Source organism: Acanthaster planci, linkage group LG15, assembly GCF_054643075.1.
Source record: "Acanthaster planci isolate LZ-2023a linkage group LG15, COTS_SCS, whole genome shotgun sequence".
Classification (NCBI taxonomy): Eukaryota; Metazoa; Echinodermata; class Asteroidea; order Valvatida; family Acanthasteridae; genus Acanthaster; species Acanthaster planci.
In genome coordinates, this window is record NC_141791.1 from 1,643,094 (window position 1) to 1,669,051 (window position 25,958).

A 25,958-nucleotide genomic window follows, 5' to 3' on the forward strand; every position below is an offset into this window, starting at 1 on the left:
ATTAATTCTCCAAACAAAATACATGTACAAAACACTTGTTCATCTAGAAAACACGACGAATGGGACAAATACAGGGCCAAATTATTTGGTAATTGCCAAATCTTGGTACACGTACCAGCTCCTCAAAACTGCAACTTCACAGAACAAACCCAAACCATAATTTCTTTGCCAGCTTTGTAACACCTCCTCTCATTCAAATTATTTTATTTAAATATCATACAGCAGTATAATTATATCACCTTCAGCTTTAATTTTCTTAGTAAAATATCTTTCAAAATATTAATCACAAAACAATTACTATCTCATTCAAAAGCAAAATATTTTGTGAATTAAGACCTATACAAGAATGAGGAGCAACAAGAGAAGATTTAACATTTCCATAAATGTTCATGAAGATGTATTCTGCCAGGTATTGCAATTTATACTCTTCCTGAAAGACAAAACTTCTGAATCAATTTAACTTGACTTTTGGTGAGCAAATCACATCACCAAAGAAAGATAGAGGTACTTTCAATTCTCTTGACAACTTAGCAATTTGGTTTGGTTGGGTAAGCTTAAAGTAGCAAGAATGAATTAGAAACAAGGGAACTAAACAGTGAAAGAGAAAACAAAACAACATGTACATTCTGGAGGACAACAGACCTTGTCAAGTGTGGACTCCTAAATTTCTTGCTTAAAAATACTGAAGAATGAAGACGGAACACAGACATCAAGAAGTTTTGAGAGCAAATTCTTCGGGAGCCATCAAAATCATCAACAGTTCAAAAATATCACTCAATGCAGTCTCTTCCTTTTCTCCAATAACTACCTTCGATTTTTCCCCCTAAGTTTTTAAAGTCCATATGCATCCACACAACAAAAAGATATTTGCTATTCAATAATATTGTGTATTAAAAGATCTACACTGCTGGCAACAAACCTCACGCTAGGAAGCAGTGTTTGCTCTTTGAGAATGTTGACGACATCAGATGAGTCTAAACAAGCCAACTTTGTGGCAACCTGTCCTCCATCCCTTTTGGTTACCAGTGTCTTCCGCATAGCAAGGCTTAATATCTCTTTTGCCAGGTAAGTTTTGAGTATTAGGAAAGATTCAACCCCCCCCTTCCCATTTGTCTCCTTTTTTTTTTTGAATCACTGACTTCAGGTTGTGTCTCTCTGCTCAGCTGTCTGTGGTTGTGTCTGGCTTATCCTTTGACAGCAGGTGAACCAAAGTCAAACCTCTGAAGCTTGAGAGCTGTTTACTACAATTAGCCAGAGCTGTATAACGAGAGTACCACCAGCTTCAGATTTTGGAAACATAATGGCTGTTCATTTTGTGTACAGTAGAGCATGCAGCTTTTGTATACAACTGTCCCCGTGCAGTGGTGGCTGCCATTTTGTTTCCAACTATAGTGACACTCATGTCACAACTCTCTCTGTACACGGCTCAGCAGTCAGCCAAAAGGTAGAGAAGGAGCTTTTCCTAATTACATAGCAGAACGCGAAGGGGGAAAAACCTAATTCTTGCTTCCTTGAGATACTCTGTGATTGGCAGCAGTTTGTATGTTTGGGAATTCTGGATATACTAGCTTTGTGCAAATTACTTGATAATCACACTACTAAATATTTCAACTGTGAACCAGAAATGTATTAGACTCATAAGTAAAAACTGATATGTTCCCACAGATTAGTTTAACACACTCTTTCTAAATACCATTTCATTATTGTAATTTTTGGCTACATCTGGACATTACGAGTTTATGAATAAAAAGAATAACCATTTTGGTGGATGCATTGCTTAAAATAATGCATCCAAATATTACAAATCTATAATTTATTAGCTCGGAAATATGTACAATGTATTACTGACATCACTGGAAAATAACGCACAGATCCTAACTTTCATGTTTCATGCAAAACCCCTCAATTTTCTCTAACGGAAATGCATGCTTGCTAAATACCTCCATTTTCCAAAAAAAAATTTCCATTTTAAATTTTACCTCTCTGAGATGACTCAGTTCACACATTCATCCAAGACAACATCAAACTAATTCTGAAACGTGTAAATAAACCCAATCTTTGAACAGCCTATCACAAATTTCAAAAGCCAAATTTCACAACATACAAACAGTGCTGGGCATTCCATTCCCAAGTATGAAATAAACAAGACCCCAAAAAGGGGCAAATTTTCCAAACAAATGCCCAGGCTAGTTTTAAAAATGATTATATACAACGCCTTCAACCCAATTTGGAATCTGTTGACCTTCTGTTGCTGTCAAAGTTGGAAAAGTTTCTAACTTGAAACTCTTCGGCTCTTGGCAATTGAAATTCAAAAGAAGAAAACGGTACAGAGTTAGAATAATTCTCATCAGGGAAGAGAGCAAGTTGAATTGACTCTTTTTATCCACTGAGGCTCTGCACAAACCCACTCACAAATTCCTGCAACTGCTCTAATTCTATGAGGTTCTTTCTTCAATTTTCCAATTATGTACATATTCCTGTCATAATCTAAGGCACGTTAAGTATTCCTCAAAGTAGTTAAGTATATTTGGTGGCTGAAATGGAACAGTAATTTCTTCTTGGAATGGATCTCAGGGATGGAAAAATATACACTTTCAAATATAATAGAATGGTTCGAAGCTCCACTTTTTTAATACAGGGGATCAAATAATTTGTGGAGAATGCAAGATGTTTAATATTGGAATACCTGCTCCAAATGTTTGAACATCTAACAAAATACTTTTTAACACTGGGTAAACAATATGGGAGAAATCCCTAAAGGCCAGGTTCACCGACCTCCTTGTACATGTTTACAATCCCATCGGAGAAATCCATCCCATGTGCTACCCTTCTAACCCATCGGGCTCCGCCCACCTGTTCCCCTGGATCAGCAGCTAATGTGTATGATACCTATACAGTTTTTTTGTAATCGCTAAGGAGTGTGTCATCACTGTTTCTCCAGGACCAGCTTCTTGATGCGGTCAAGCTCCACCTGCATGGCCATCCGGTGTTTCTTCTCTTCGTCCAGCTCTGTCATCAGGTTCACCACTTCCTTCTTGAACTCTGACCTCATGCTGGACAGCTGCTCCTGGAGGGACTTGACCTCCTTCTTAAGTTCTTCCACCTGGGAAATCAGACGGAGATGAAAATCACCTCTATCAGTGATGCTCAGCCTCAAGTGGTAACCAAATGGGGGATTTTGTTACTATGGCTAAGTTATTTGCCACTACAGGTCTGTGATGAATAGCTGTAGCCATAGACAATAACATACATGTAGGACACAGTCTCTAGTGCTGTGACTTTAGCAGAATTCCTAACCAGGTAGCGTGCCCAATTACAGCCTTGGACTTTAAGAAACTGTCCTCAGTGGTAAAACTGTAAAGCATTATTCCTGATATTGGACACTATCTACTGACATGTAATAAAGAAAGGAACTGCTCTTTCTAAAGGATCATAGATGGTCCTTGGACTCTATTCAAGGGATCCTTTGGCACACTTCCCGGTTCTGTACCGAAGCAGGACTGTTTAGCTAACTACAGGTGGAAACTGTGCTACCTCTGTGTCTATTTCAGGTGCAGACTTGCTTTGCTTATGTACAGAGAAGGCTAATGCTGAGTCACCATTAGACAATCTTTTCCTACTGAACTTTTTATCCCACTTTCTTGCAAATGGTAGAACAGAAATAATGACACCATTAACAGCATCATGGGTCCTCATGGCAAATCTTTTAATTCCCGTTATAGGACTCGAGCTCAGACTCAAGTCCACTTTTTGACTGACTCACACTGAAGACTTGGAAGTTGTAGATTCGACTAAAACTGTGTTATTTACTAGTGCTACAATTCACCTGCGCACTGGAAGTACCTCCAGCCATGTCAGAAACGAGACTGGTGGGCCTGCTTGTAGCTGGGCTCGGGGAGGGGCTGATCTCTACTGGGCCCTTGGCTGTCTGGGATGGGGTCGGTGCTCCTATTGCCGTCGTTGGACCAATTGGGGAAGACTTGGGCCGGGGTGGAGGCGCTACGGTGCCATTTTCGACGGGCGGCTGGAGGGGGTGGGGGGGAAGTGAAGGGAAAATTACATAAAGTCGACCTCTTGTTGTGTGAGTGATGAAAGATGTAAACTTTGTGACCTTCAGCTTACATATTTAAAAATCATTTTGAATTAAAAGTGGTATTAATTCTGACGAGAATGAATCAGGTTTCCAAAAGTGTCTTTATTTCTATTCTGCGACTGTAAATAAACAACAGATTTTATGAAAATGTATCTAATCAAAAGAACACTTCTCCAAATATGTCAAACCCAGCTTTGCTCCAAAGCATCTGATTGCATTATACACACTTTTTTAAAAACATCTTCATAAATGAAGCCACCGTGTGATTACTTGAAGACTTCAACCAAAAAAAAAGGAGTAAAAAATGTATAAATACTAATCTCTGAAGCAACAAACAAAAGCAAAATAAAATCTGGTGAATATTCAGGTTAACAAACAAAAACATGCTGAAACTCAAAGTAAACAAAAAATCTTCTTCTCCTTGTAAACAGAATAAAATGGCACTTAAGCTTGCAATTTAAGTTGCTCTTCCTAAGTTACCAATCATACTTACCTTCCAAGAAAATCTGTGTACTCAGCATTATTAAGGTAACAAACAGGTATACAGAAACAACTCAAGCCAAGCAATTCAGGGTTGTCACATGGACTTTGGGAAGAAATAACTACTGTATGCCTCTCCTTCCAATGCTGTCGTACTGAAGAAAATTGCAACTGTGATAGTTAACCAGAATCTGAAATGCTTTGGGAAAGTTTCAGGCTGAATGCACAACCAAGAATTCTGTCGGAAGAATGTGTTTACCGTGCATATTTGACCCAACTTGTGTTATGGTACTTTAGACAAATGCAGCGCTTGTTGTGTAAAGCTAAATTCTCATTTCAGAGTGGAAAACGGTTGGAAATGAGTAAATATGGAAAATGATAAAGCTGAGCGCAGTTTTGTCAATAACCCCATTGAAATTCTAGGGCTGTGAAGGGTGGCACTAAAAGTTTCCTACTCATTCGTTTAAAACTCACGTACATGTGAAAACTCGGCAAAATTTTAGTGACAACCCTGTACTACTGACACCTCTAGCCATGTCCCTAAGCTTGGCGGTGAAGTTAAAAAAAAACGAAAAGTTGGGGGGTTTGTTCTGGAGCATCACCTGGGGTTCTTTGGCCAAAGGGGAAGGCCTCTTTATTGACCGGGCCTTCAGCTCCCGAACCCAGGGGGGTTGGCTAGCATTAGTAGGACTAGTTGGCGAGGTTACGGCAGCGGGTGGCTTAGCAACAGGGCCGTCGGGTGTATCGGCATTCTCTTCATGCGTCTGTGCTTTGAGTCTCTGCATACAGCGACAGGGGGTTAACACGGATGTGAGACCACAACAAAAAACTAGCAAAGCCAAAAAAAATAAGGAAAGAAAAGATACATTGGAGGAAGCATGCACATGCAAATGAACAAAAATGGCAATGCACTGTGGGTGGTCTCTTGCATGATGGGTGAGGGCTTCGAAAACAAAATGGCAGACATGGAACAGCTGTGAGGAAACAACACCCTACATGCACATGTACAAATTTTGAAATGGCAGTAATTTTGGAACTATCAGACCGATGTAAAACAAGACAAACCTGCGATTCTACGACTGGAGGGCTATGAAATGCAGTGGGAAAGACAATAACACAGGCTTGTGAATGGAAAGGTAAAATCAAAAGTTAAACCTCGACGGCAAATGATAGAAAAAAGTGAGAATGCGAGGGTGAAAGAAATACACAAAAAACTCTGGGAATGTTTAGATAAATTGGATAATGACATAAAACTTTTCATATTGACGGTGGATCTGATGGTCAGATGTCCAAAGACTGCAGATACTCTTTTGACATGTTATTAATGAAATCCACAATCACACTGTACATTATTTGTGAGTATCAACAAGTCAAACTTTCATAACTTTCAAAGACATCATTCATGTGTTCTTCTGCATTCATGTAATGTTACATTCGAATTTGATCAGAGGAGGAGTGATATAATATTTTAAAATATGGACAGTGGAAAACCATCGACTATAAACCCATAGACAGGCGCCTCCTATTCAAAACAACAGAGGGGTACCATAGCCGAGACAGCACCCGACAAAAACCAAAAGCACGGGCAAATTCCCCCCTCGGTATAGGGAATTTACCACAATTGAAGAATCCCAGCCATAAAATTCTATGAAGCCATTTTTCAATTGTAAAAAAATCTTTCGTTTCCTTAATGTGGCCCATGCAAACTCGAAACAATGAAGTTGCAACATTTGAATAGAAGAGATAGCAGTACCAAAGAGTAAACAAGGAACATATTTTAGAGCACGTGTAAATAAATACATGCAATCTAAGTGCGTCACACGCAATTTGCACTGAACACGCTGCCATCCGTCATTTTGCCCACTGTTTGCCCACGCTTTTCAAAATCACACTTATACGCGCAAGACTGGTGGTCTATGCACTTATATGTCTGTGTGTTAAACGTAGTGTACATGTGCAGCACCCTCTAGTGACATGAACTGGCCAGCTCAACTTGTAACTTTTTCACTAATATTTTCAAGGAATCTTGACTGCCTACATAAAGGTATTTGAATAAGGAGTTACAGGTAGCTGGTCTTGCTCAGACAGGATAAGAATTAACTGCAGTCGAAAGTAGGAATGGAGGTGAACAATGTCTTTTCATATCTTTTGCAGTTTCTTTCTGAGGATGGAAATGTAATGTCATGTTGCCATGGTGATGTTCCTCCCAAGGTCTACAGGAAAAACATGCATGAGTTAGTAGAGGGAAGGCCAGGATGCAAGAGTCTGAGGTAACACATCCAGAAGAAATATGCAAAATAAATTGGTTTTCCAACATAGATACAAAAGGAGGGAAATCATTTCACTAATTGATCAAGCCCAGCCATTAAATTTCTAAAGAAAACAAATATTTACCTTCTACAGCTGTGTTTTGGACACGATAAACTAAACAGTCGACACCTTCCAAATTAGGAAACCGCTTTTGCTTTTATTCAAGCTGACAAGTTGCACGGCACATCCCATAAATGGACTTACGGCACATCTATTCAACAAGTTGGAAGTTTCACAACTGTGCTGATTGCAAGTATTTTGCTACATTTTCTACCCAGATTTTCTCATTAAAGAAGAAAAAGAAAATGGTGGCTACATATTTTTGCAATTGTTTCATAGAGTTTCAAATTCAGATGAAATTAAAGTTAATTTTGCATTAAGTTAAAGCTTGATGAGAAGGCGCGCATGTTACACATACATGCAATGCACTGCAGTTAGTTTGTACATTCATTAATAATGCTTGACTTGAAAAATCCAAGATGGCTGCCGAGGCTCAGTACTTACCGCCTCGCTCAAGTTCACCCCCTGGCCACCAAACACCGAGGGGGGTCTCCGATTGGCATTCTTGGGCCGGGAGAGCGTGATGTGGGTAAGTTTCTGACCACTGTCCGGCTTGAGATCCTCAAAACCTCCCTCTGCCATTGCATAAATGGTCATCAATGTGAAAAAAATGAATAAAACGTTATAAAAACTGTAATTGCGGACATTCCAGATGTAGAGGTTCAGGTTTATTGGGTGCTGGTGCATCCTTGACACCAGTTTCTTTACGTGCAGTCCTTGGTATGCAGGGTCAGGCCAAGTTTGGCTTCCATTTAATCGGTGACTTTCAGTGAGCTTATACACCACCTACAGAGATGGCAGGCCAAGAGTAACAACGTATACCAACCTGTGGTCTCCTTTTTCTCCACTGACGGCTGATGCCTTAACACAACAGGAGGAGCTGCTTCTTCACGCTCAGGAGGTTGCGAAGGCTTTGGGGGCGGAGCCTTAGGCTTTATGCCCGGTTTTTTGGGTGGAACAGGTAATACCTGTTGGTGTAAGGGAAGTTTTGGCTTACATTTTCAGAAGCAAACACAACTGAAGCTTTTTGACAGAAGTAATAAACGCCACATGTATCTCGTTTACAAGAAAAGGGTTAGATACGCTGCTGTCGATAAAACCAGACATTATTCTTCCTGTGAGTATTCCAACACATGCTCAAACATGGGCATGAAAGCAGATACTAGGAAAGGCCATCTACAAGCTTTTTAACAAGATGGCATCTACGGTAAATTTTCACCTATGCTCACCGTGTGAGTGGACACAGGTTACCAAATAAGCCCTGTGAGGGTGGTGCAAAGCGTGGTCAAGAACAAGATGTGAACAGACAACACAACGTGACGGGAACGAGGCACGACTATCTGACATATTGCATTACTCTACCGTCTGATGCCACTACCTGCATATCTTTCTATTTATATGCCGAGTTTCTAACTAACACTCAAAGTCTAGATATGACAGTGAAAAAATAATGGCTATACAAGGAATCTGACAAAGAAATAACGCTAAGGGAATAAATATGCGCTTGAGAGAATGGACGCGACTAATGCCCGAACCCCAGGTAAGGGCATTATCAGCATTCCTTCTCCTGAGCAAGGTCTTAAGATATGTGCTTGGCCAGTCTTAAACCTTAGTTTAAGACTGGCCAACCACATATCTATTCCCATTCATAAATACCTTTTTATTCAGAAAGTCAGAAGAAGTCAACATATGATGGATTTCGAATGATTTTGTTCTAAAACTTATTTTCATTTTTCCGAACACCCCTGTCCATTTTATGGTATAGTCCTTTTGAAAGTTGTCCAATAGAATCTCCATCAGTGAACATGGCGCATGTGTGGCGCGTCGTACGACTTCTGACCAATCAGACGCGATTAAACTGTCTCATATCCATATGCTAGCGCATGATTTATGCAGCTAGCATTATCACTTCTCAGCGGGCATTATCAAATGTTCAAACACGCTCACATGACGCATTTTGACCGATAGGAAGAGGAAAAACTGTCCCAGGTATTTCTGAATGTTTGTTAACATGCATCACATAATAACAGAGCTACAGTGGGGGAAAAAAGCCTCAAAAAGGCCAGTGCAGAAAGAACTACTTGTGTACAATTATATATAACGGGTTTTGCCCTTACCCAACGTGTAGGGCAAAACCCGTTATATATAATTAACATCTCCCCAACGCAAAAATACATCTTGAAAATACTTGTGTACAACTTTAAAGAGAAAGCCAAAAAAATAGAATGCAATTTTTATAAGACTTAAAGGCTTTTCCTTTGGTGCACATCAAAAATAAAATGGCACAGGAAATTAAAGGCTTAGCAAACTAAATTGATTTGGTCTGATCATCAGTCACCATATTTATCCAACTGACTTGGCAGGAAAAGTAAAATGCTGATTTAAACATGCAAACAAACAATGTGAACAAAAAAAATTGCATTGTTAAAATACTTGGAATACCAATCTGTGTGCAATGACCAAAACAAAGGTGAAAATCATCCCAAAAAAGTAGTTAACTGGATAAGATAAAAAAAATGAAAGAAAAACTCTTACACAGATAGTCCTTTATCTCAATTTTGAAGAAAACTATTCAAAGATTTTATTTTCTTTCTTTCTTCTTTTAAATTCAAATCCTGAGAATGTACACAGGTTACCAGCAAACAAGTACCACTAGAGGCCCCACGAAGTTAATGTGCGGCAGACAGGAATTGAAGCCTTCGTTCCCTTTGTTTTTAACTCACCTTCTTGGGCTAGATGTGCAGACATTTTTGTTGAAATGTGAAAAAACAAAATGTGGAAGATTTCATGAGCACAGAAATAACGCAATGATGACTCTAGTTTAAATTTGTATATAATTCCATATCAGAAAGACCAGAGATCTTTTAAATAAAATCAAAACAGACGCCCAAGAGATTTGCCTTTGTTGAAAACACTGGACGGATTATTTCTGTTAGTTCAAACTTGACGGCTTTTTGACAGGTGCAGAAGTTTGGTGTCCTTTCTGTGATAAGAACTGCAATGCTGGCATTGTGCCAAAACTTTTCAATATCCATTACATCCTGATGGTTGTTAGTTTACCACAAGAGCAAGCCTTGATAAGACCCTTCGCACACACGTGTCTTAGTTAATCTAGACGATGGACAAGAGTGGCATCGGAAGTGTACTTACCGGCTTAGGCGCAGCAATGGGGTGGGGCTTGGGTGCAGGGGATTCCACCTTGGGATGTGCATTAGCCGTGACTGTGTCAGCCAAGGGCCGGCGAGGCGGGACTGTCATCGGACTGTCGACGGGAGGAGGAGGAGGTTTGGTTGGCATGGCCCTGGCAGGAGCAAGTTTGGTCTCTGTGGGTAACACTTTTGGTCCTATCCAAAAAGAAAAATGCAGAGAAGAGCCTCTTTGAGAATCAAAAAACCAACTTTAGAGAATCATTTTGAGGCTCGACAACAATTAGTGAACGATTAAAATTACTGAAACATAAAAGACCATTTCTAAAAAAAAAGGTTTATGTAAAAACTAAACAACTGATCAAAGAAGGGAACATGTATCAAGTAAACTTGTTATATATTGCATGGAAAGGTGGAAAGTCTTGACTTTTCTGATCAGATTATCTGGATATGCTGTTCCAAAAACAGACGAGCTGGTCAGGACTCCGGATGATAGATACAGGTTCAATTATGCATCATGCCAAGCACTTGGGGAAAATACATCTTGGATTGCATGACCTTACCTTGGCTCATTCCAGACTGTTGAGATTTGCTTCCTGATTGCTGATTGTTCAACAATCAATAAACTAGATAAACATGCCTGTGGCTGACCAACCCTCATCAAGGAAGCAAGTAAGCCATAGAATAGTCCCGAAGGACAAACATTCAATACACGGCAACGTCTGTATCGTCCATGATTCCTGACACCCAACCCCCTTGGCTATCTGCCATCATGCTAAATGAGCTGCCAGATATATCGCACTGGCAAATAATGCTACTGTTTGAAAAACACGGAAACACTGTGGAGCTACAAAGTTATTCAGACTGCATACACTTTGACTTTTCTTTTAGCAAGTTCAATTTCATCATCTGGAGTTAACCGTGGAAATGTAAAGGAAAGTGATGAAAAATATACATGTATATATATATTCTGAAAATAAGCTTTTACCTGAAGCTGGTCTTTCTGGCATAGGTGCTGGTCCTTTTTTCTTAACTTTCTGTGGAATACCAGAGACCAAACAAACATTAATTATGCACTGCAGAGATTCAACCTCAAACGGGGAGTGACCAGTTCTTTTATCATTTTCATTTTCTACAAACAAAAAGTCCGTCCCGCCAAAAAACACAACCTAAGCTAATTCCGCCTTTGGGAATGCAGTTTTTGCACAGAAAGCAAAAGAGAAACCTGGCTGGGGTTGATTCAATTTCCATGTTAAAAACACAAAAACAAAAAAACAAGTACGATGCCAATTGTAATGAATACTTTTTTCCACTTATTTGTGAAACTCTGGTCCAGATTATTTTCCTTGCAATCCTGCTAAATGCGTACAACATGCAAGTGAAAACATTCACAGCTTTTCTTGAATTCCATCTCCACTGTTGATTTCCATTTCCGAGAATTGTTATATGTTCTCGACTCAAAAAGTAGTTCTGACGACTCGTATCTCATGTTGTTAGACTGAAGAATAATTCTGCAGAGATGTGGATGCCTCTTGAGGAAGCAGCTCAAGGCAATTCCTCTTGAGTAATGCTTTTGGAACATGGACTAGGCTGGTTTGAGACAACAATGGTCGGCTCAGGGGTGAGAATGAACTCGATGGACTCACCTCTTTTTCTGGGGGCAGCATTGTGACAAAGTTGTCTGGGAAGACCCCTTTCCTGCCGTTGATCTCTCCAAACCACCATCCGCTGTCGCCTGCCTCCTTGTCTAGAACCGTCACGATATCGCCCTCTTTCAGTTCCAGCTCATCCGAGTGCTGGGCCTCATAGGGGAACGTGACTCTTGCCCTCTCTCGGACTGTTGGTGATTGCCCAGGAAAAAAAATACAAACAGTCAAACTTGCCTGAAAATATCGGGAAGTCGCCCGAACTACTGCAAGAACACAGGAACTTGGTAAAATGAGTAAGTGAGATTCAAAACCACGTAAAGACTGGAAGTGTCACACCTACAAATCGTGAACATTCTGTAACACATCATCTCATGACTCTTTTTCCCAAAATTACAAGAATTCCAAATGCCAACTCCTTGTGCATATACCTCCAGTTTTTCTGTAAACCATGATAAGCACCGGCAAGGAAGTAGTGATGTCCCCCAAAGACGTGACTTAAATACCTCCAAAAAAGAGAGAAATATTTGGGGATATGACAATACAAACACATGCTGGTATACTTATACCAAAACAGGAAATGAGCCAGGCCAATCCATTGACGGTAGTTTAACTGCACACAATTATAATTTTTATTTGAAGGTAGGTTTCAAATCCTGGAGTGCACTCCTATTCCGGGACAACCACATCAGTCGGATGAGGCAAAATTGACTTCTCTATTGAATTACAGGTCTGAAATTAGTTTTATTTGATACAATATATCAAGGACCATTTAGCTAAAGCTCATATTCATATTGGACTCTGTATTAATTGCGCTTGAAAACCTCACACAAGGAAAACCACATCAATAAAGTTAACTTAAATACACTGCAACCAAGAAAGATGAACTAGACACATTGGACTTTGGCAAACAACATTCCAACTTATCTGTTTAAAACATAAACACTTTTAAAAATTGATTCCTGTTTGAATTATCTTCTTAACCTTTCCCCTTTGACATGCTGTTGCTCTAGATTCAGTACACACGACATCGGAATCAGTTTTTGCTGACTGTCAGATCAGCACCTCACAGTCATGTCTCGCGTCAAAACAAAAATGCAGCTCTAAGTAACTGTAAACACAAAAATTTAGTTTTGAGAATCTGCATAATGCCAAATTGGTGTGATACCAAACCAAATTCCACCTGCTAAAAATAGATACCATTCATCCAATCAAATATTAGGTTTTATGTTTTTGGCATTATATTACAGGTGCTGCTATTGGCTCATTGTACATGTATACCCAACCCACATATCCACTACAGGAACGGTACGATGCATGCACCACTTCCTTACTTGATTCTTTCCCAAGAAGGACACGTTCTCACAAAACCACACATTGAAACAGGTCCTATTTCGGTAGCTAACTCATTGTCAGTGGCGAGCCCAATTCTAAATGACTTATTTACAAACTGACTGGTCATCAGAGCACGTACAGAATACGTCACCATGAATGACACAGTGCATGGTTTAAACCACCCACCTTGGTCGCTCATACCACAACATGTGCCAACTGATCCCTCACTGACCGACAAAAAACGTTAATTCACAGCCTCCAGGTTGGTGTCACTCAATTCCGTTTGACAATTTATTCAACACTCAAGGCTTGGCGTATATTTTTTTGTGGGGGGGACTATACAGTCGATTGTGCAGCAGATACCGGACACCAACCGAGGCCAACTACCAGCTGGTTTGTTGGCTTCCTGGCTACAAGCAGGAAGCTGTCCCTTGGGGCAAAGCCAAACTTCCTGGGCTGAGGGGGATGAGGTCACCATAGCAATGACCTTTGCTCTTGATTGACAACATACGGACCATTCATGATTCTTGCAGTGAGGACATCGGTATGATAACATTACTTTTGATTTACTGTATACCAAATTATGTACTGGATGACTCCTGAGCTACGCTAGTTTGCTTTTTCTGGTGAAAAGTGATGTCACACTTCGGTACTCTGTAGCAGGGTTGATTAAACAATGCCTAGACCATAAAGTTAAAGTGGCTACAATAAGAGGTGGATTAAATCCTATCTCTGTCAAATCCTGCTACAATGCATCCAACTCAGATCCAAAAGACAACCAGCAATCACTTTAAGTATGGGCGACGATCACCAGTCAATTTTCCCTGGTAGCCTGTGCACATAATACATGTATATCCTTTTTGCTGAGCAGAGAGCATTATATTGGCAAAACCAGCTACAGGTTTCCAGCCAAAACCATCATGCCATGTACAATTCCAGTGACAGCTCTTCAGTGGGTTTGTACTTACATGTAAGCATAAATCTACTTAGCAAGATTTCTCCTGAGCAACGGAGACCTTGAAAGTGCAAAAATTGATGCAATTCTTACCTATTTCTTCAAATTCTTCGTCCTCCGCTGGTTTGGAATTTCTCCTCTCCTCCTTCTTCACTTCTGGTTTGCTCTCTTTCTTGGAGTCCTCTTTTGGCTTTGCCTCCGTGTTCACGGCAGAAGTTGGAGATGGGACAGCGTCAGGTTTTTTCAATGATAGCTATCAAAATGACAAAGTGAAATTGATAATAACCATGGTATTGAAATAAACGTACATGTATATTAGTCATTACCAAGGCAAATGGGCATAATCTTAAGTGTGGTGGATGCTTCAAGATCACAATGTGAATGGCTTGACTTGGAAGCAAGTAGAAATGAAAAAGGTAAAGGTGCCAGACTATTACATCAGTGGTACCAAACAAACCTGTATGAATCAAAGGCAACCATCTTGGTCTAGTTCCTGCTATCAGGATTATTAATTATGTGTACTGTTTTTTTGTGCTTTGCCCTCACCAAATCTGATTATTTTTATTGAAATGAAACAAGAAAAAATACTTACCCTTTTCTGTGCCAGTTCGCTCTGTCCACCCAATTTGGAGGGGTCTTTTTTGGAATGATCTAACGAGGAATTCGCAGGTGTTTTTCTTAACTTGACTTCCCCACCAGCAAAGATGTTACCAAAACCGACGCCTTTGATTTTGGGCTGCTTTGGTTTGGGAGGCTCTGATGGTAGGGGTGGGGCTTCCTCTAAAAAAATAAACACAACATCGGCAACTAACTTGGCTGATAGGAAGAGCTTTAAATGTCTGCATTGCATTTTACAGAAAGGCAACGCATGTGAGAAGAATTGGGAATAGCAAAATCTGCGAATCTGCGAAAATGAGCAAAATCAAATAAGGCAGACCTTAAGTAGTTCTCCAACAACCTAACTGAGTAAGAGACGCTTATACTATGGTATCAAAATTTACATGCAGTTGAAAACAGTCACATTGATATCTACACATTACAAGTATATTTATTATTATTATCATCATTTAACCCCTTCGCGCCGGAATTCTTTTGACCGTGACTGCTGGGCTGCGATGTGCCCAGTATGCAAAGCCCTGTCCAGCAGCAGGCCCACATTGAAACTGCAGGTGCATGATGAATAGAATGTGTGGTATGCACTAATCCTAACACAACGCCACAGCTGTCAACGTCTCCCGGAGTGAAGGGGTTCAGGACATCTATCGTCGTAAATGTTTGGTATGTGTTTCAGAATCTATTTAGTTCGGAAACTTCATCTCCTGAACACCTTTGCCAAATCTCAGGCAAAAGTGTCCTACTTCAAGTATGTCACCATTGTTCTATGGTCTCTGTGTTGTTGCTGCTGTCTATGAGGATATCGCTGTTCTCAGCCACTGCTGTCGCCACTTATGCTACTGTTGCTGGGGGAGGCCCTGCGGCTGCAACACCATGGCCACTCTCGCAGCTGTGATAATGACAGCACTTCTGGTATTTTGGCGACTGCTGCTGTTAACATTGACAGCGCTTCTGGTATTTTGGCGAGTGCTGCAATTGACATTGACAGCGCTTCTGGTATTTTGGCGAGTGCTGCAGTTGACATTGACAGCGCTTCTGGTATTTTGGTGACTACTGCAATTGACAGCGCTTCTGGTGTTTTGGCGACTACTGCAGTTGACACTGACAGCGCTTCTGGTATTTTGGCGAGTGCTACAGTTGACACTGACAGCGCTTTTGGTATTTTGGTGACTGCTGCTGTTAACATTGACAACGCTTCTGGTATTTTGGTGACTGCTGCTGTTAACATTGCTGTTGTCATTGTTTCTGCCTCTGCTGTCGCTGCCGCAGTCAGTTTTGCTGCTTTGCTGCTTCCTGCAGCAGCTATTATTACTCCCGTTTAGACTGCAGCTGTCCATGCTGCGGCTATCAAAGACACAGCAACATATGCAGTCTTTGCTGCTGTTGCCTGACCTACTGTTACAGCTGCCTTGAAAGCTCCTGCTCTCACTACTTTGCTGCTGTTCCTGGGCATTGCTGATTTATCTCTGATTGATTTAGCTACAGGTACTTTCATCACAGTGGTGTTGTCGTTACTGCCGTGGTTGTTACAAACTCCCATCGTTCTTGTATATGTTGCTGTTATGTTGACGTACCTTTTGCTACTGCTGCGTTTGTCTTGTCTGTTCCCGCTCCATCCTCCCCCTCGATCACGGTCACAAAGTTGGAAGGGAACATCCCCTTCTTGCCCTTCAGCATTCCCTCCCACCAGCCGTCCTCTGGTTGGCCGGTCACATCGATGATGTCGTTCACCTCTAGACTGATCTCGTCCTCGTTCTGCGGGTGGTAGCTATAGACCACTTTGGCACGTAGCTTTTTCGTCTTTTCCGAGCCCTCTGTCAAAGCACCGGTGATGAGAGATGATTTTTTAATGAAGAATGTGACAAAATGTTAACTTTGTTCCCTCTTCTGTACTGAAATAAAATCAGGGGTAATTTTAGGACCAGTTTAGGGGGGCTTGGGGTGTATGGATTTAAGAAGTGTTATCATCAAGTCAAGGGAATAACAAAAAAATTAAGATGGAAAAGTCCGCGTCCAAACTGCAAAAAATACCAATAAAATGACTTAGCATTTCCACACTAAATAAACAGATGAATGTACTAAGCAAAACAGTCTAAAACCTCCACCAGTGACTAAAATTTAAGCAAGAAGTGCTGTTAATCCACCACTGTCAATCCCTTTAGAATTTGCTAAAAGTCAGAGAGTTGAGTTTCCTGACCTCTCTTGGGAACATCCTGTGAGTCGCCGTTGACTTCCGCGGGGGGTGGAGAAGGGGCTTTTCCCTTGACTGGTGGAGGCTTGTCTTTGTTGATGAGCTGAGGAGAAAAAAGACAAAGAATCAGGACATTACAGCCGGTGGCATACCTATGAAAATATGTGGCATGAACGGACCAATTTCATGACGCTCCCGTAGAAATAATAATAAATTGGTTTCTGTGCTGAGCAGTAAGCCAACATCAGGTTATCAACCAAAATAGCATGCAGTTAGTGACTGGTTCCCATCCGATTTCTGCTAAGCAAGAAAATACTGCTAACCGGTATTTTCTGCTATTGTCAGTCATGACACTAGGATTAGACAGTGAACCTTGTTCGTAGATCATGTTTACAAAATCTGCCACCAAGATGAAACAGACCCTAGCAATGAGCTGATCATTTCAAAGACACACCCTTTTCGCATCCAAGATGGTAATGTCTTTTTCATCAGAAATTCATGTACTTGTATTTTTTGCGTAGACTTATTGATTTTATTAAGGAAATGAGACCATGAACCAAGGGTTAAGAATTTATTACTTAGCAAAAATGACTACAGCAATTCATAGAGCTGTGACGAAAACTCCCTGGTTGGTTAGCCAGATTGCTGTGAGGTCACCCAAGCAACAATGACATCTCATGGGGATATCCTGTATCACATGGATGACCCTCTGTTGAACTCAGTCGGAAATTAATGCAACAACATGAAGCAGTGGTCAATTCACCAAGCAGAGCAGTACCATATTCGGATACTGTCCTACACAGAATAGGAAGCCAGTCGCTGCCTTGACAAGTTTTCGACAAATGAAGGGATACCCCCAAGGCCCAAAACAAGAATTCCAATTTCGGTCAGCTTACAATACTAACCAATGGCCATGATTAATGGGTATACTGAAACAACGGCAGATTACTTTCACAATGTACTGTATCATCCAACTTTGTCCAGTTTCCAAAACAGTATAAGGTATTGAAAATTGGCATTTTGGGGTACCAAGTGATCCTGAAAAACTTGGTGTCAACCAGCACATTAGTTAACTACAAGCAGCCGTACTCAAAGAAGAAGTCTAGACTAGGAACCGGACAGGAGCCAACATGATGTCGCGGGGGGGGGGGAACATGTTTATGAGGAAGTGGGTTTAGAAAATCTTAGAAATATTCAGAAAGCAAAAAGGGACACCAATTTGAGAAGAGCTAGACAATGATGGGGGGTGCCCAAAATCAAGTGTGACATACACAAATGCATACTAGAGTAAACGCCTGTAATTATGGAAGTCCCTCCGTTTACCTACTGTCTTCAGCTTCCTTCAACTTATTTGATGGGTTTCTACAGGATTTATGCATGATTTTCCAATGGCTGACCCTAAACCAGTTCATGGACACACTGCTTGCCGTTCAGTGCCCATCACTGAATGTGGATACAAACTGCACTCACTCTTTTTTTCTCAAACTGATACAAGGAACCCCTCAAACCATACCGACTCCGACAGGATCCAATTATTGGTTGCTGCTAGCCCGCAACTGGATCCGGGAGGATTGAGCAATAAACTCATGGGACTTGTTCCTGTTGAAATCTGTGGGAGTTAGCAGTTTCATGTAAGAAGCTGGACACTGTTAGATTGAGTTGGAAACTGGGCACAGTTAGTCTGTGTTGCATTTTGATTCAGAAGGCAACAGAAAAAGAGATACAGTTGGATTCTGTTGGATTTGGGTTGATCATTTTACATGAAGTCACTATCAACTTGAGCTGTTGGATTGCACTGTATTGAGCAGAAAACTCACAACACCACCAAATTCTGTTGGCCTTACCAGGGAAGGCCCAAGGCCTGGGGAACGAGTGAGGCATTAGGGGTATACCTACACCATGCCGAGATCCAAAGGGTACATGTACATGTAATATACCTACTTCGACAAAAATATGAGAACAGTTCTCTAAACATCCCATGTTCTCAGGTCCACACAAGGAATACCACATCTATCAAACCACCTCCACAAAGTTGTCAGGAATAGTCCTTGCTGAAGTTATTTTTTTGTTCTCAGATCTGGACAAGAAATACTCTCTATCCTCTAGGTAGCTAAACAAACTGTACCTCCACAAAGTTTTCAGTACCAGTCTTCTTTTATTCTCCAGTCTACATGAAGAATATCATGCCTATAAAAAAGGGTACTTGCCTTCACAAAGTTTGCCAGGGAACAGTCCTCTCTAGACCTCTTGTTCTCAGATCTAAATTGAGGAATACCAAGCTCATCTGATGGTACCTACCTCAACAAAGTTGTCGGGGAACAATCCTCTTTTTCCATTCAGCTCCCCTTCCCACCATCCCTCCTCCATCACCGTGATGTTGGTGATGGTCTGCCCTTCCTTGAGGGTTAGCTCGTCGTCCTGCGTGGCATCGTAATCAAATGTCACTATGGCTTCCACTGTGGGACAAACAAGGTCACAGGTCAGAGGTCACACTGGGTGACAAAAAACACCAACAGTCATGCTTGTTCATACATGAACTGGGTTAAAGATGGACAAGGAAACAACTCTCATGGTAAATTTCAATCACATTCCCAACTCATTAATCAAATCAAGCGCCTAAAGTGAAGTATACCCCTGAGAAATTAAGTTCATTGTTAAGGAAACAGACATCGTCAGCAAATTTTATGAGCTCTTTCATGGTCATTTCCCAACTGCCGCTACAACTGAATGATATCTCACCCTTACATGTACCAATACTAAGCACACCAACTTCCCGAAAGTGAAAATTCCACACACAAAAAATAGTTTTGGTCTTGTAACCCAACTTTGTGCATGTAAAAGAATAGCACTAATTGAATTGAGACATGTTTGTTTGAGGACATGTGAGTCCTTGATATTAAACCAAGTACTTGTAAATGAGAGTGATCTTCACAACACATGCATTAAAGGTGATCCCTTTCATTGTAATCGTACATTTCAGGATAGATTTCCTGTTGCTGAAGTTTCAAAGAGGACACGGACGGCAGAAACTAAGATGACTAAACTTAGGAATACCGGTATTTCTCCAACTACTACGCTGTCCTATTCTAATTTTAGTCCTAGTTTTTCTCCTTATGCATGCAGCTCTTCCACATTGCTCAAATCACCTGTCGGTCTGGAACTTTCCGACTTGTCATTTCTTACATACCGGTACTGTGCAAAGGTGAAATTTTGTTATTAACACTTCCAACATTTCCGATGAGAGGAACTTCTGAATTTGTTTCTGTTCAGATAAATGGCTTTAGTTTCCTTTAATTCATATTCCTAACCTTTAACTTGATCCTTTGTATTTGTAATGACACATTCAGAGTTACAGAAATTATCCTCAAACATAACTTTGAATGGCAACTGTGAATGACTTGTTTTCGCCTGAGCTCAACTTCTTATTTAAAACTCTGACGAGATATATGTTTTGAGTGCTTTGCATCTTAATTTAATATGCAGCCATTACAAAGTGAAACGTTTGGCATTCACTCTATCAAGATTTTGGCCCTCCAACAACATAGAATTGTCAGCATAGTTGATTCATTGCTTTTCCAGGATTTTTTAATTACTCAGATATCAGTGATGATAAGGTCAGATATTGTGAAAGAGTAGGGGCTTTCCCTGATGTCATCCTTACATCAAAACAGGTGAATGAACAAGTACACTTGATAGTGCACAGGTAGACTACAATACACCCACATCCTCTACATGCACCTACACTGGGTTAATTACATGTACATGCCTGTGCTAATCACAATAAGCTTTTTACTTATAGAGGCTTTGTGTGGTAGCCATCTCGCAGGGCAGTTCTCTGGTTTCATAGGGAAAGCTCCTTTGTGGATACCCCATGGCAAAAAGCACTTGCCTGCAAGATGGCAGCCATGCAAACCCTCTATACTTATAGGGCTTACAGAAAACATTCAGTACAAAACAACAAAATAAGCACAGTACTCTTAGTTGTGGGCTTAATGAAAGTACACCACCTAAATTTCCTCGCTAAGTTATGAAATTTTACAAGCCAATTTGTTAACACTAAATTTTCCGTTATAATCAGCAAGAATTCTTCTCAGACAGTAAGCAGAGCCATGAAATTCTGCCCTGGTAGATTTCAAAATTCCTTTGTGGGATACAGTCCTTCAATAACTCTGCCCATCCAATACAACTCAAGTAGGCCCTACCCTGAAAGTTTAGAAGCATAAATTAACAATAATTCCTCCAATATAAGTGTAAATTGTTCAAGTTTATTTTTCACAAATTTACAGTTGTATTATGAGGAAAAAAACATTGCCATGGTGGGCCAAAGTGACAGGCTTGTCAAAACCTGACGACAGGATTAAAGTTGCCCCACGGGCAGACAATCTACGTACATGTACCCACCGCTCCTCTGAGCAACGTACAGCTTAGGTCACCTTTCTCTTTAGTACTGAATAAATCTTTTGATCCCCAATGCTTGAGTGATTCATGGCAACCTGGCTTTTATGGCTGCATCCTGTGCCTGAGTTGTGTGTATAAGTAGATTTTTTTTCTTATGGTGGCCTATGTCATGTAATAATCGCACTATTGCTCAAGGAAGTGGCATGCATATATAATACAACATTCCATGTTTATATTTGTAGACTTAGCAAGGTGGAGTAAATAACACCTGAAGGTATTCGTATGTCTGTGTTGTTGACTAAATATTACAATTTTTGTGAAATTCTTTGTACATTGTCAACACTGATTGTGTACATTGTTCACTGATCTCTGAACTCAAGCAATTACTTAATCTTCCTTTGCCGTGCGTACTACCCAAAACCAAGGGCATTTCTGCAAGGAATCCTTAACGCTATGCCATGACAGGCACCTATGTACATATATACATGTCACTGAACAGAGAGTATTAAACAAGAAGAAAATAAAGACTCTCACCATTTTTTCAGCACAAAATAGGAGACATGTTACATGTACCATTTTCCACAATGAGAGTTTTTTCCCTTTAAGAATTAAAAATTTCAATTTTTTGAGTGACATTTGCTCCACACTACATGGAATTTGGTCTGAAGAGGCATCATTTCTATCATTACCTTCATCATGGGGGCAGGACCCCCCCCATCACAGGGTCATCCCTCCTGATATTATCATGTATAGCATTTGACCTTTGATCTGTAGTGTATGCTCCACAAGAGTACCAGTGACACTGGTCCCTGGTGCTCATTTGCATATATAATCCTAATGAGACACTGTGGAGAGCAGTGGAGTGCAGTGAACAGTGTAAATAAATTCAGCTTCAAACCACACTCCCATTTAGTCAAGCCATGCACTGTGTTCTGAAGGTTACATTGTAGACACAATACTCGTTTAATTAATTAATTAATTGTCCTTTACAAAACGTACATGTACATGTAGCATTATCTTCTGCATAAATCATATCCTCTTCTAAATACATGGTACACATTTCTGCAGAAATGTGGCTTATGTGCTTTTACAACTTCCTGATTCATTTCACAAAAACCAGCAGCGGATGTTTGCTCAAGAAATTACATGCAATTCTCTGGGTTTTTTTTTACGATTTCAAAACTATTCCGTCCATGTAGATGTCCACTGATACACATGTTTGTGGAGCAAGTAGCAGTCCAACAGCAGGATTGGATCTTTTCAGTATTCACTGATGTAAACAGTGCACTCCTGAATATTTCACATGCTGGATAATACAAGCCTGGGGCCGTTCATTGAGTATGTAAATCTCTAATCATAATGCCTACACATGCAATTTGGCCCTGAAGCAATGCTCTAGCCAGCTCCTGCATGCACAACCTCTGTACTTAACCCTGTCCCTGAACTGTTCGTCATTGCCCGAAGGTATGGACATCAGATCAGTCAGCTTATAAGAATCAAGCGACTCTAAAGACACTTGCTGAATTCATAATAACGCAACAAAGAACAGAATTTGTGACACACCCTGCAATTGTACTTTTCCAAGTCAACTTCAAACTGAAACACTCGACAAAATGAAACCATAAAAGTCCAGAGCTTTTCCCCATTATTATTTTCCCCATTAAGTGCTAAATTATGAAAAAATAATACAAATTTATACAGTATGCAGTATGACATGACATGGTTTCCTCTTTTATGTGTGTGTTTGTGTGTGTAGAAATCACCAGGGATTCGGGTGAAAAAGTCTGATTTCCTGATTTTGGAAAGCCACAATCAATATTGTGGTTTCATATTTTAATCATGCTTTGTTTCAAGGGAAAGAGGACGTGAATAAGCACAAACAAAAACTCCCCAAACCCACAATCATATTTGGATATTCTCAGTCTTCATCAATTCTAAAGAAGAGCTATCGACAGAAAAAATCCAAGTGCTCTCCAAGTAAATTTTCAATATTTTTTTCCCTGATATACTTGGCTTTTTAGGACATGTTTTCACTTTTTGAAAGCTGATATGCTACACTACTACAGGGGAATTTTACTGATGCCTATCAGTAAGATATCTTGCCATCTTCTATAGAGTAAAAGCATCGTTTTCAAAAAGTTTCGTTTCCATGTATCATACTGTAACTAATACAAATAATCCACTATCCTCTCAAGTACTGTCAAGTAATAAAGATCGTACAGTTAACATGTACACAACTTCAGTTTTTGAAACCATCTATTCCATAGATCTCTCTCACTGGATGCCATTCTTGTACGAAAATTATGACTGCGTATTCAACGCCATCAGGTGCATGTTGATACAGTGTGCAAATGCCCAATACGCACATTTGTTGATCCAAATATCTTAGAAAGATGGTGCAGCCGATGTGTATCACCAGACTTTCATGTCTAAACTGCAGATGTATAATTTGGCAATCCATAGGAGGTGACGTCATTTGAGAGAGACCTATTGGTTACTTTCAATTACAATTTCAGTTGCAATTTGGTATATACACCTGTACTTTCACATTGTTGATCCACCAAATCACTGGATATACACAATCATTTGATCGCCCTGTACCAGCGACAGATACTACGTGACATTTTTTGATCCTACTGCCTTCAGTCCATAAGGTTTTCTTTTGAAATCATACTGTGTAAAGACTCCTGAGAAGGAGGACAAGATGGAGACACTGTCCAGGGTAGACAGTGCAGCACTATCAAGTGACAGTGCATGCCCCCCAACCATACCAAAACTGACTAAGGTTTTCAAAAACCAAGAAACCAGGTCATGAAATGTGAAAATTTTAGACAGACAGTGTGTGTTAGACATCTGTGCACAACTTTTCAAAGTTACTGATCATTTTATTCAGTATTTGTAGATAAACAAACAGGTACATGTACGTATTTAGGGACAAAATGGTCTTCCACTTGTTCGACCCATGATAGTGCATGATGGACACATTTCTTACAATGTTGAAGCCAAAATTTTAACACAGTTTTTGACCTGTTTGGTGAAATACCCATTCATGACCCAGTACACTAATAGCTTTATTGACACACATGTACACAGGTCATACTCTGCTAAGTTAAAGTGCTACTGCTTTGGGACAACAAAAATCTCATGGCAGAAAATACAATTCAACACAAACAATTTTTCACGGAACTGGTTAAATTACAAAAGAAACAAACCACCTGTTTCTGACGCGCAATATACACACTGGGGCCTACGCCGAGCATAGCTTGTGCATCATGTATATGTCTGTGCACATTATAAAGTCATGTACATATGTACATGTACATGTAGACGGAGCAGGCGAATACATCCGCACGCGAAGGGTGCTCTCGGTGTTTGCATTTTGCCCCGTTTACCTGAACAACAAATTGCACAGAATAGAATCTCACTGCCTTCTTGATGTTACCGACTCACCCATTTTTGCCCCCGTTAGCTGTGACACATTTACAAAAAGCCGTAAACGTTGTAAACATCCAAAACAGCGAGCCGCTTGCACTCGAAATTCCTCCCTCTCGAGTTCCGATACGCCGGGTAACTGAATTTGATGTTATTCACTTCCGCAATAGTCGTGACCTCAGTGACCTTTAAAATTGGAAAGAGGTCACAAGTCACGTGATCTGATCAACCGATTAAGCGACGGCAAATAAAGGGGCGTTGCCTCATTGGAAGGAAGGAAACTACCTGTTCCACCGGATTTCGTCATATTAGCCAATACTACCAAATATGATCAACCACCATAAATTGCTACCTGTACGAGTGTAAAGTAAAACAAAGTGTCTGTTTCAAGGGTCTGATAACGTTTGGGACTTTTTCTTTAATTACCTAAAATCCTTTAAAATTTAAGTATATAACTAGAAATCCTCTTTAAAGTGGTTCAGCTGGGCTAAGTCAATTTCTGCCCGTCCCCCGCCCTCGCCCTATCTCACTCAACGCCTGAGACGAAAGAAATCAGGGCTGGTTATGGTATTGCTACAAACCCCACGCATGCGCATTGGTGACTTCAAACTTTCCCCGTGAGTTTGTGCACAAGTCAATGGTGTAGCACTTTTCTGCTACGGATTTCCACCCCTGACCTTTCCCTTCCCACCCTGTAGCACTGTGCAGCTGTGAGTTTGTGCACAAGTCAATGGTGTAGCACTTTTTTTGCTACAGATTGCCATGCCCAGGCTTATCTGCTTCCATTCGTGTTTGCTTGTGCGTCCGGTCGGCGGCAAGGGTTTTGTCTAGTTCCTGGGTACCATTATAACCATATTACGTATCTAAGTCCAGGCTTATGAAGGTACCTGAAATTTCATAGGCTTGTACTGTAGCATGTAGCACTGCTACACGACATGCCTGGGAGATTCGTTCGTCCCATTTCGTGCCTGGTATACCTGCTGAGAGTTTCGTAAAAACGCCCTCTGTGAACCTCTGGGAGTATAGAGGGCGTCGTACTACAATGCCGCACTGAAATTATGGCTACACAAAACAATAAGGCCTTTTTGAGAGAGATATGAACAGCTATCGTCAGGAAATCAAATCAACGGCTCGTCTTGTCCATTGACAAGGGTTTGCAGACCCAAACAAAGACCTTAATTCAAAAAAGTGTGATTTGATGAAATTGTAAAGGAAGTCGTGTTTCTTTTTTTGGGGGGGGCGGGAACTTCAGAAGATTCACAAAAATAAGTAAGGGACAACGGCCTCATATAAGTGC

The 25,958-nt window shown here is 40.6% G+C and overlaps 1 protein-coding gene across 4 annotated transcripts; it reads right to left on the bottom strand.

The window, feature by feature from the left end:
• Nucleotides 1–160: 160 nt before the first annotated feature.
• On the bottom strand, nt 161–25,177 carry LOC110974509 (SH3 domain-containing kinase-binding protein 1-like). Of its 4 annotated transcripts, none has more exons than XM_022226205.2 (15): nt 25,088–25,159; nt 24,680–24,847; nt 19,130–19,287; nt 16,838–16,934; nt 16,215–16,454; nt 14,618–14,805; nt 14,119–14,278; nt 11,736–11,926; nt 11,078–11,126; nt 10,094–10,287; nt 7,770–7,911; nt 7,388–7,518; nt 5,176–5,352; nt 3,827–4,024; nt 161–3,103 (listed from the first exon to the last, which is right to left on the bottom strand). In XM_022226205.2, exons 2-15 carry the CDS (start codon nt 24,681–24,683, stop codon nt 2,927–2,929), a joined length of 2,106 nt encoding a protein of 701 aa, XP_022081897.2. In that variant the 5' UTR covers nt 24,684–24,847; nt 25,088–25,159; the 3' UTR covers nt 161–2,926. The 4 variants fall into 4 exon arrangements, with proteins under 4 accessions (XP_022081897.2, XP_087002806.1, XP_087002807.1 ...); XM_087146682.1 differs by lacking the exon at nt 5,176–5,352 and adding an exon at nt 5,639–5,660 and having other exon boundaries at nt 2,965–3,103; XM_087146680.1 differs by lacking the exon at nt 24,680–24,847 and having other exon boundaries at nt 25,088–25,177.
• Between the last annotated feature and the right edge of the window lie 781 nt (nt 25,178–25,958).

Bases quoted from the DNA above. Each gene is read 5' to 3' on its own strand.
- LOC110974509 (XM_022226205.2), bottom strand. The intron at 5,353-7,387 runs GTAAGTACTGAG...CGCTGTATGCAG, and splicing joins GGGTGAACTTGAGCGAGGCG to AGACTCAAAGCACAGACGCA. The intron at 3,104-3,826 runs GTGAATTGTAGC...CTGATTTCCCAG, and splicing joins GAGGTACTTCCAGTGCGCAG to GTGGAAGAACTTAAGAAGGA.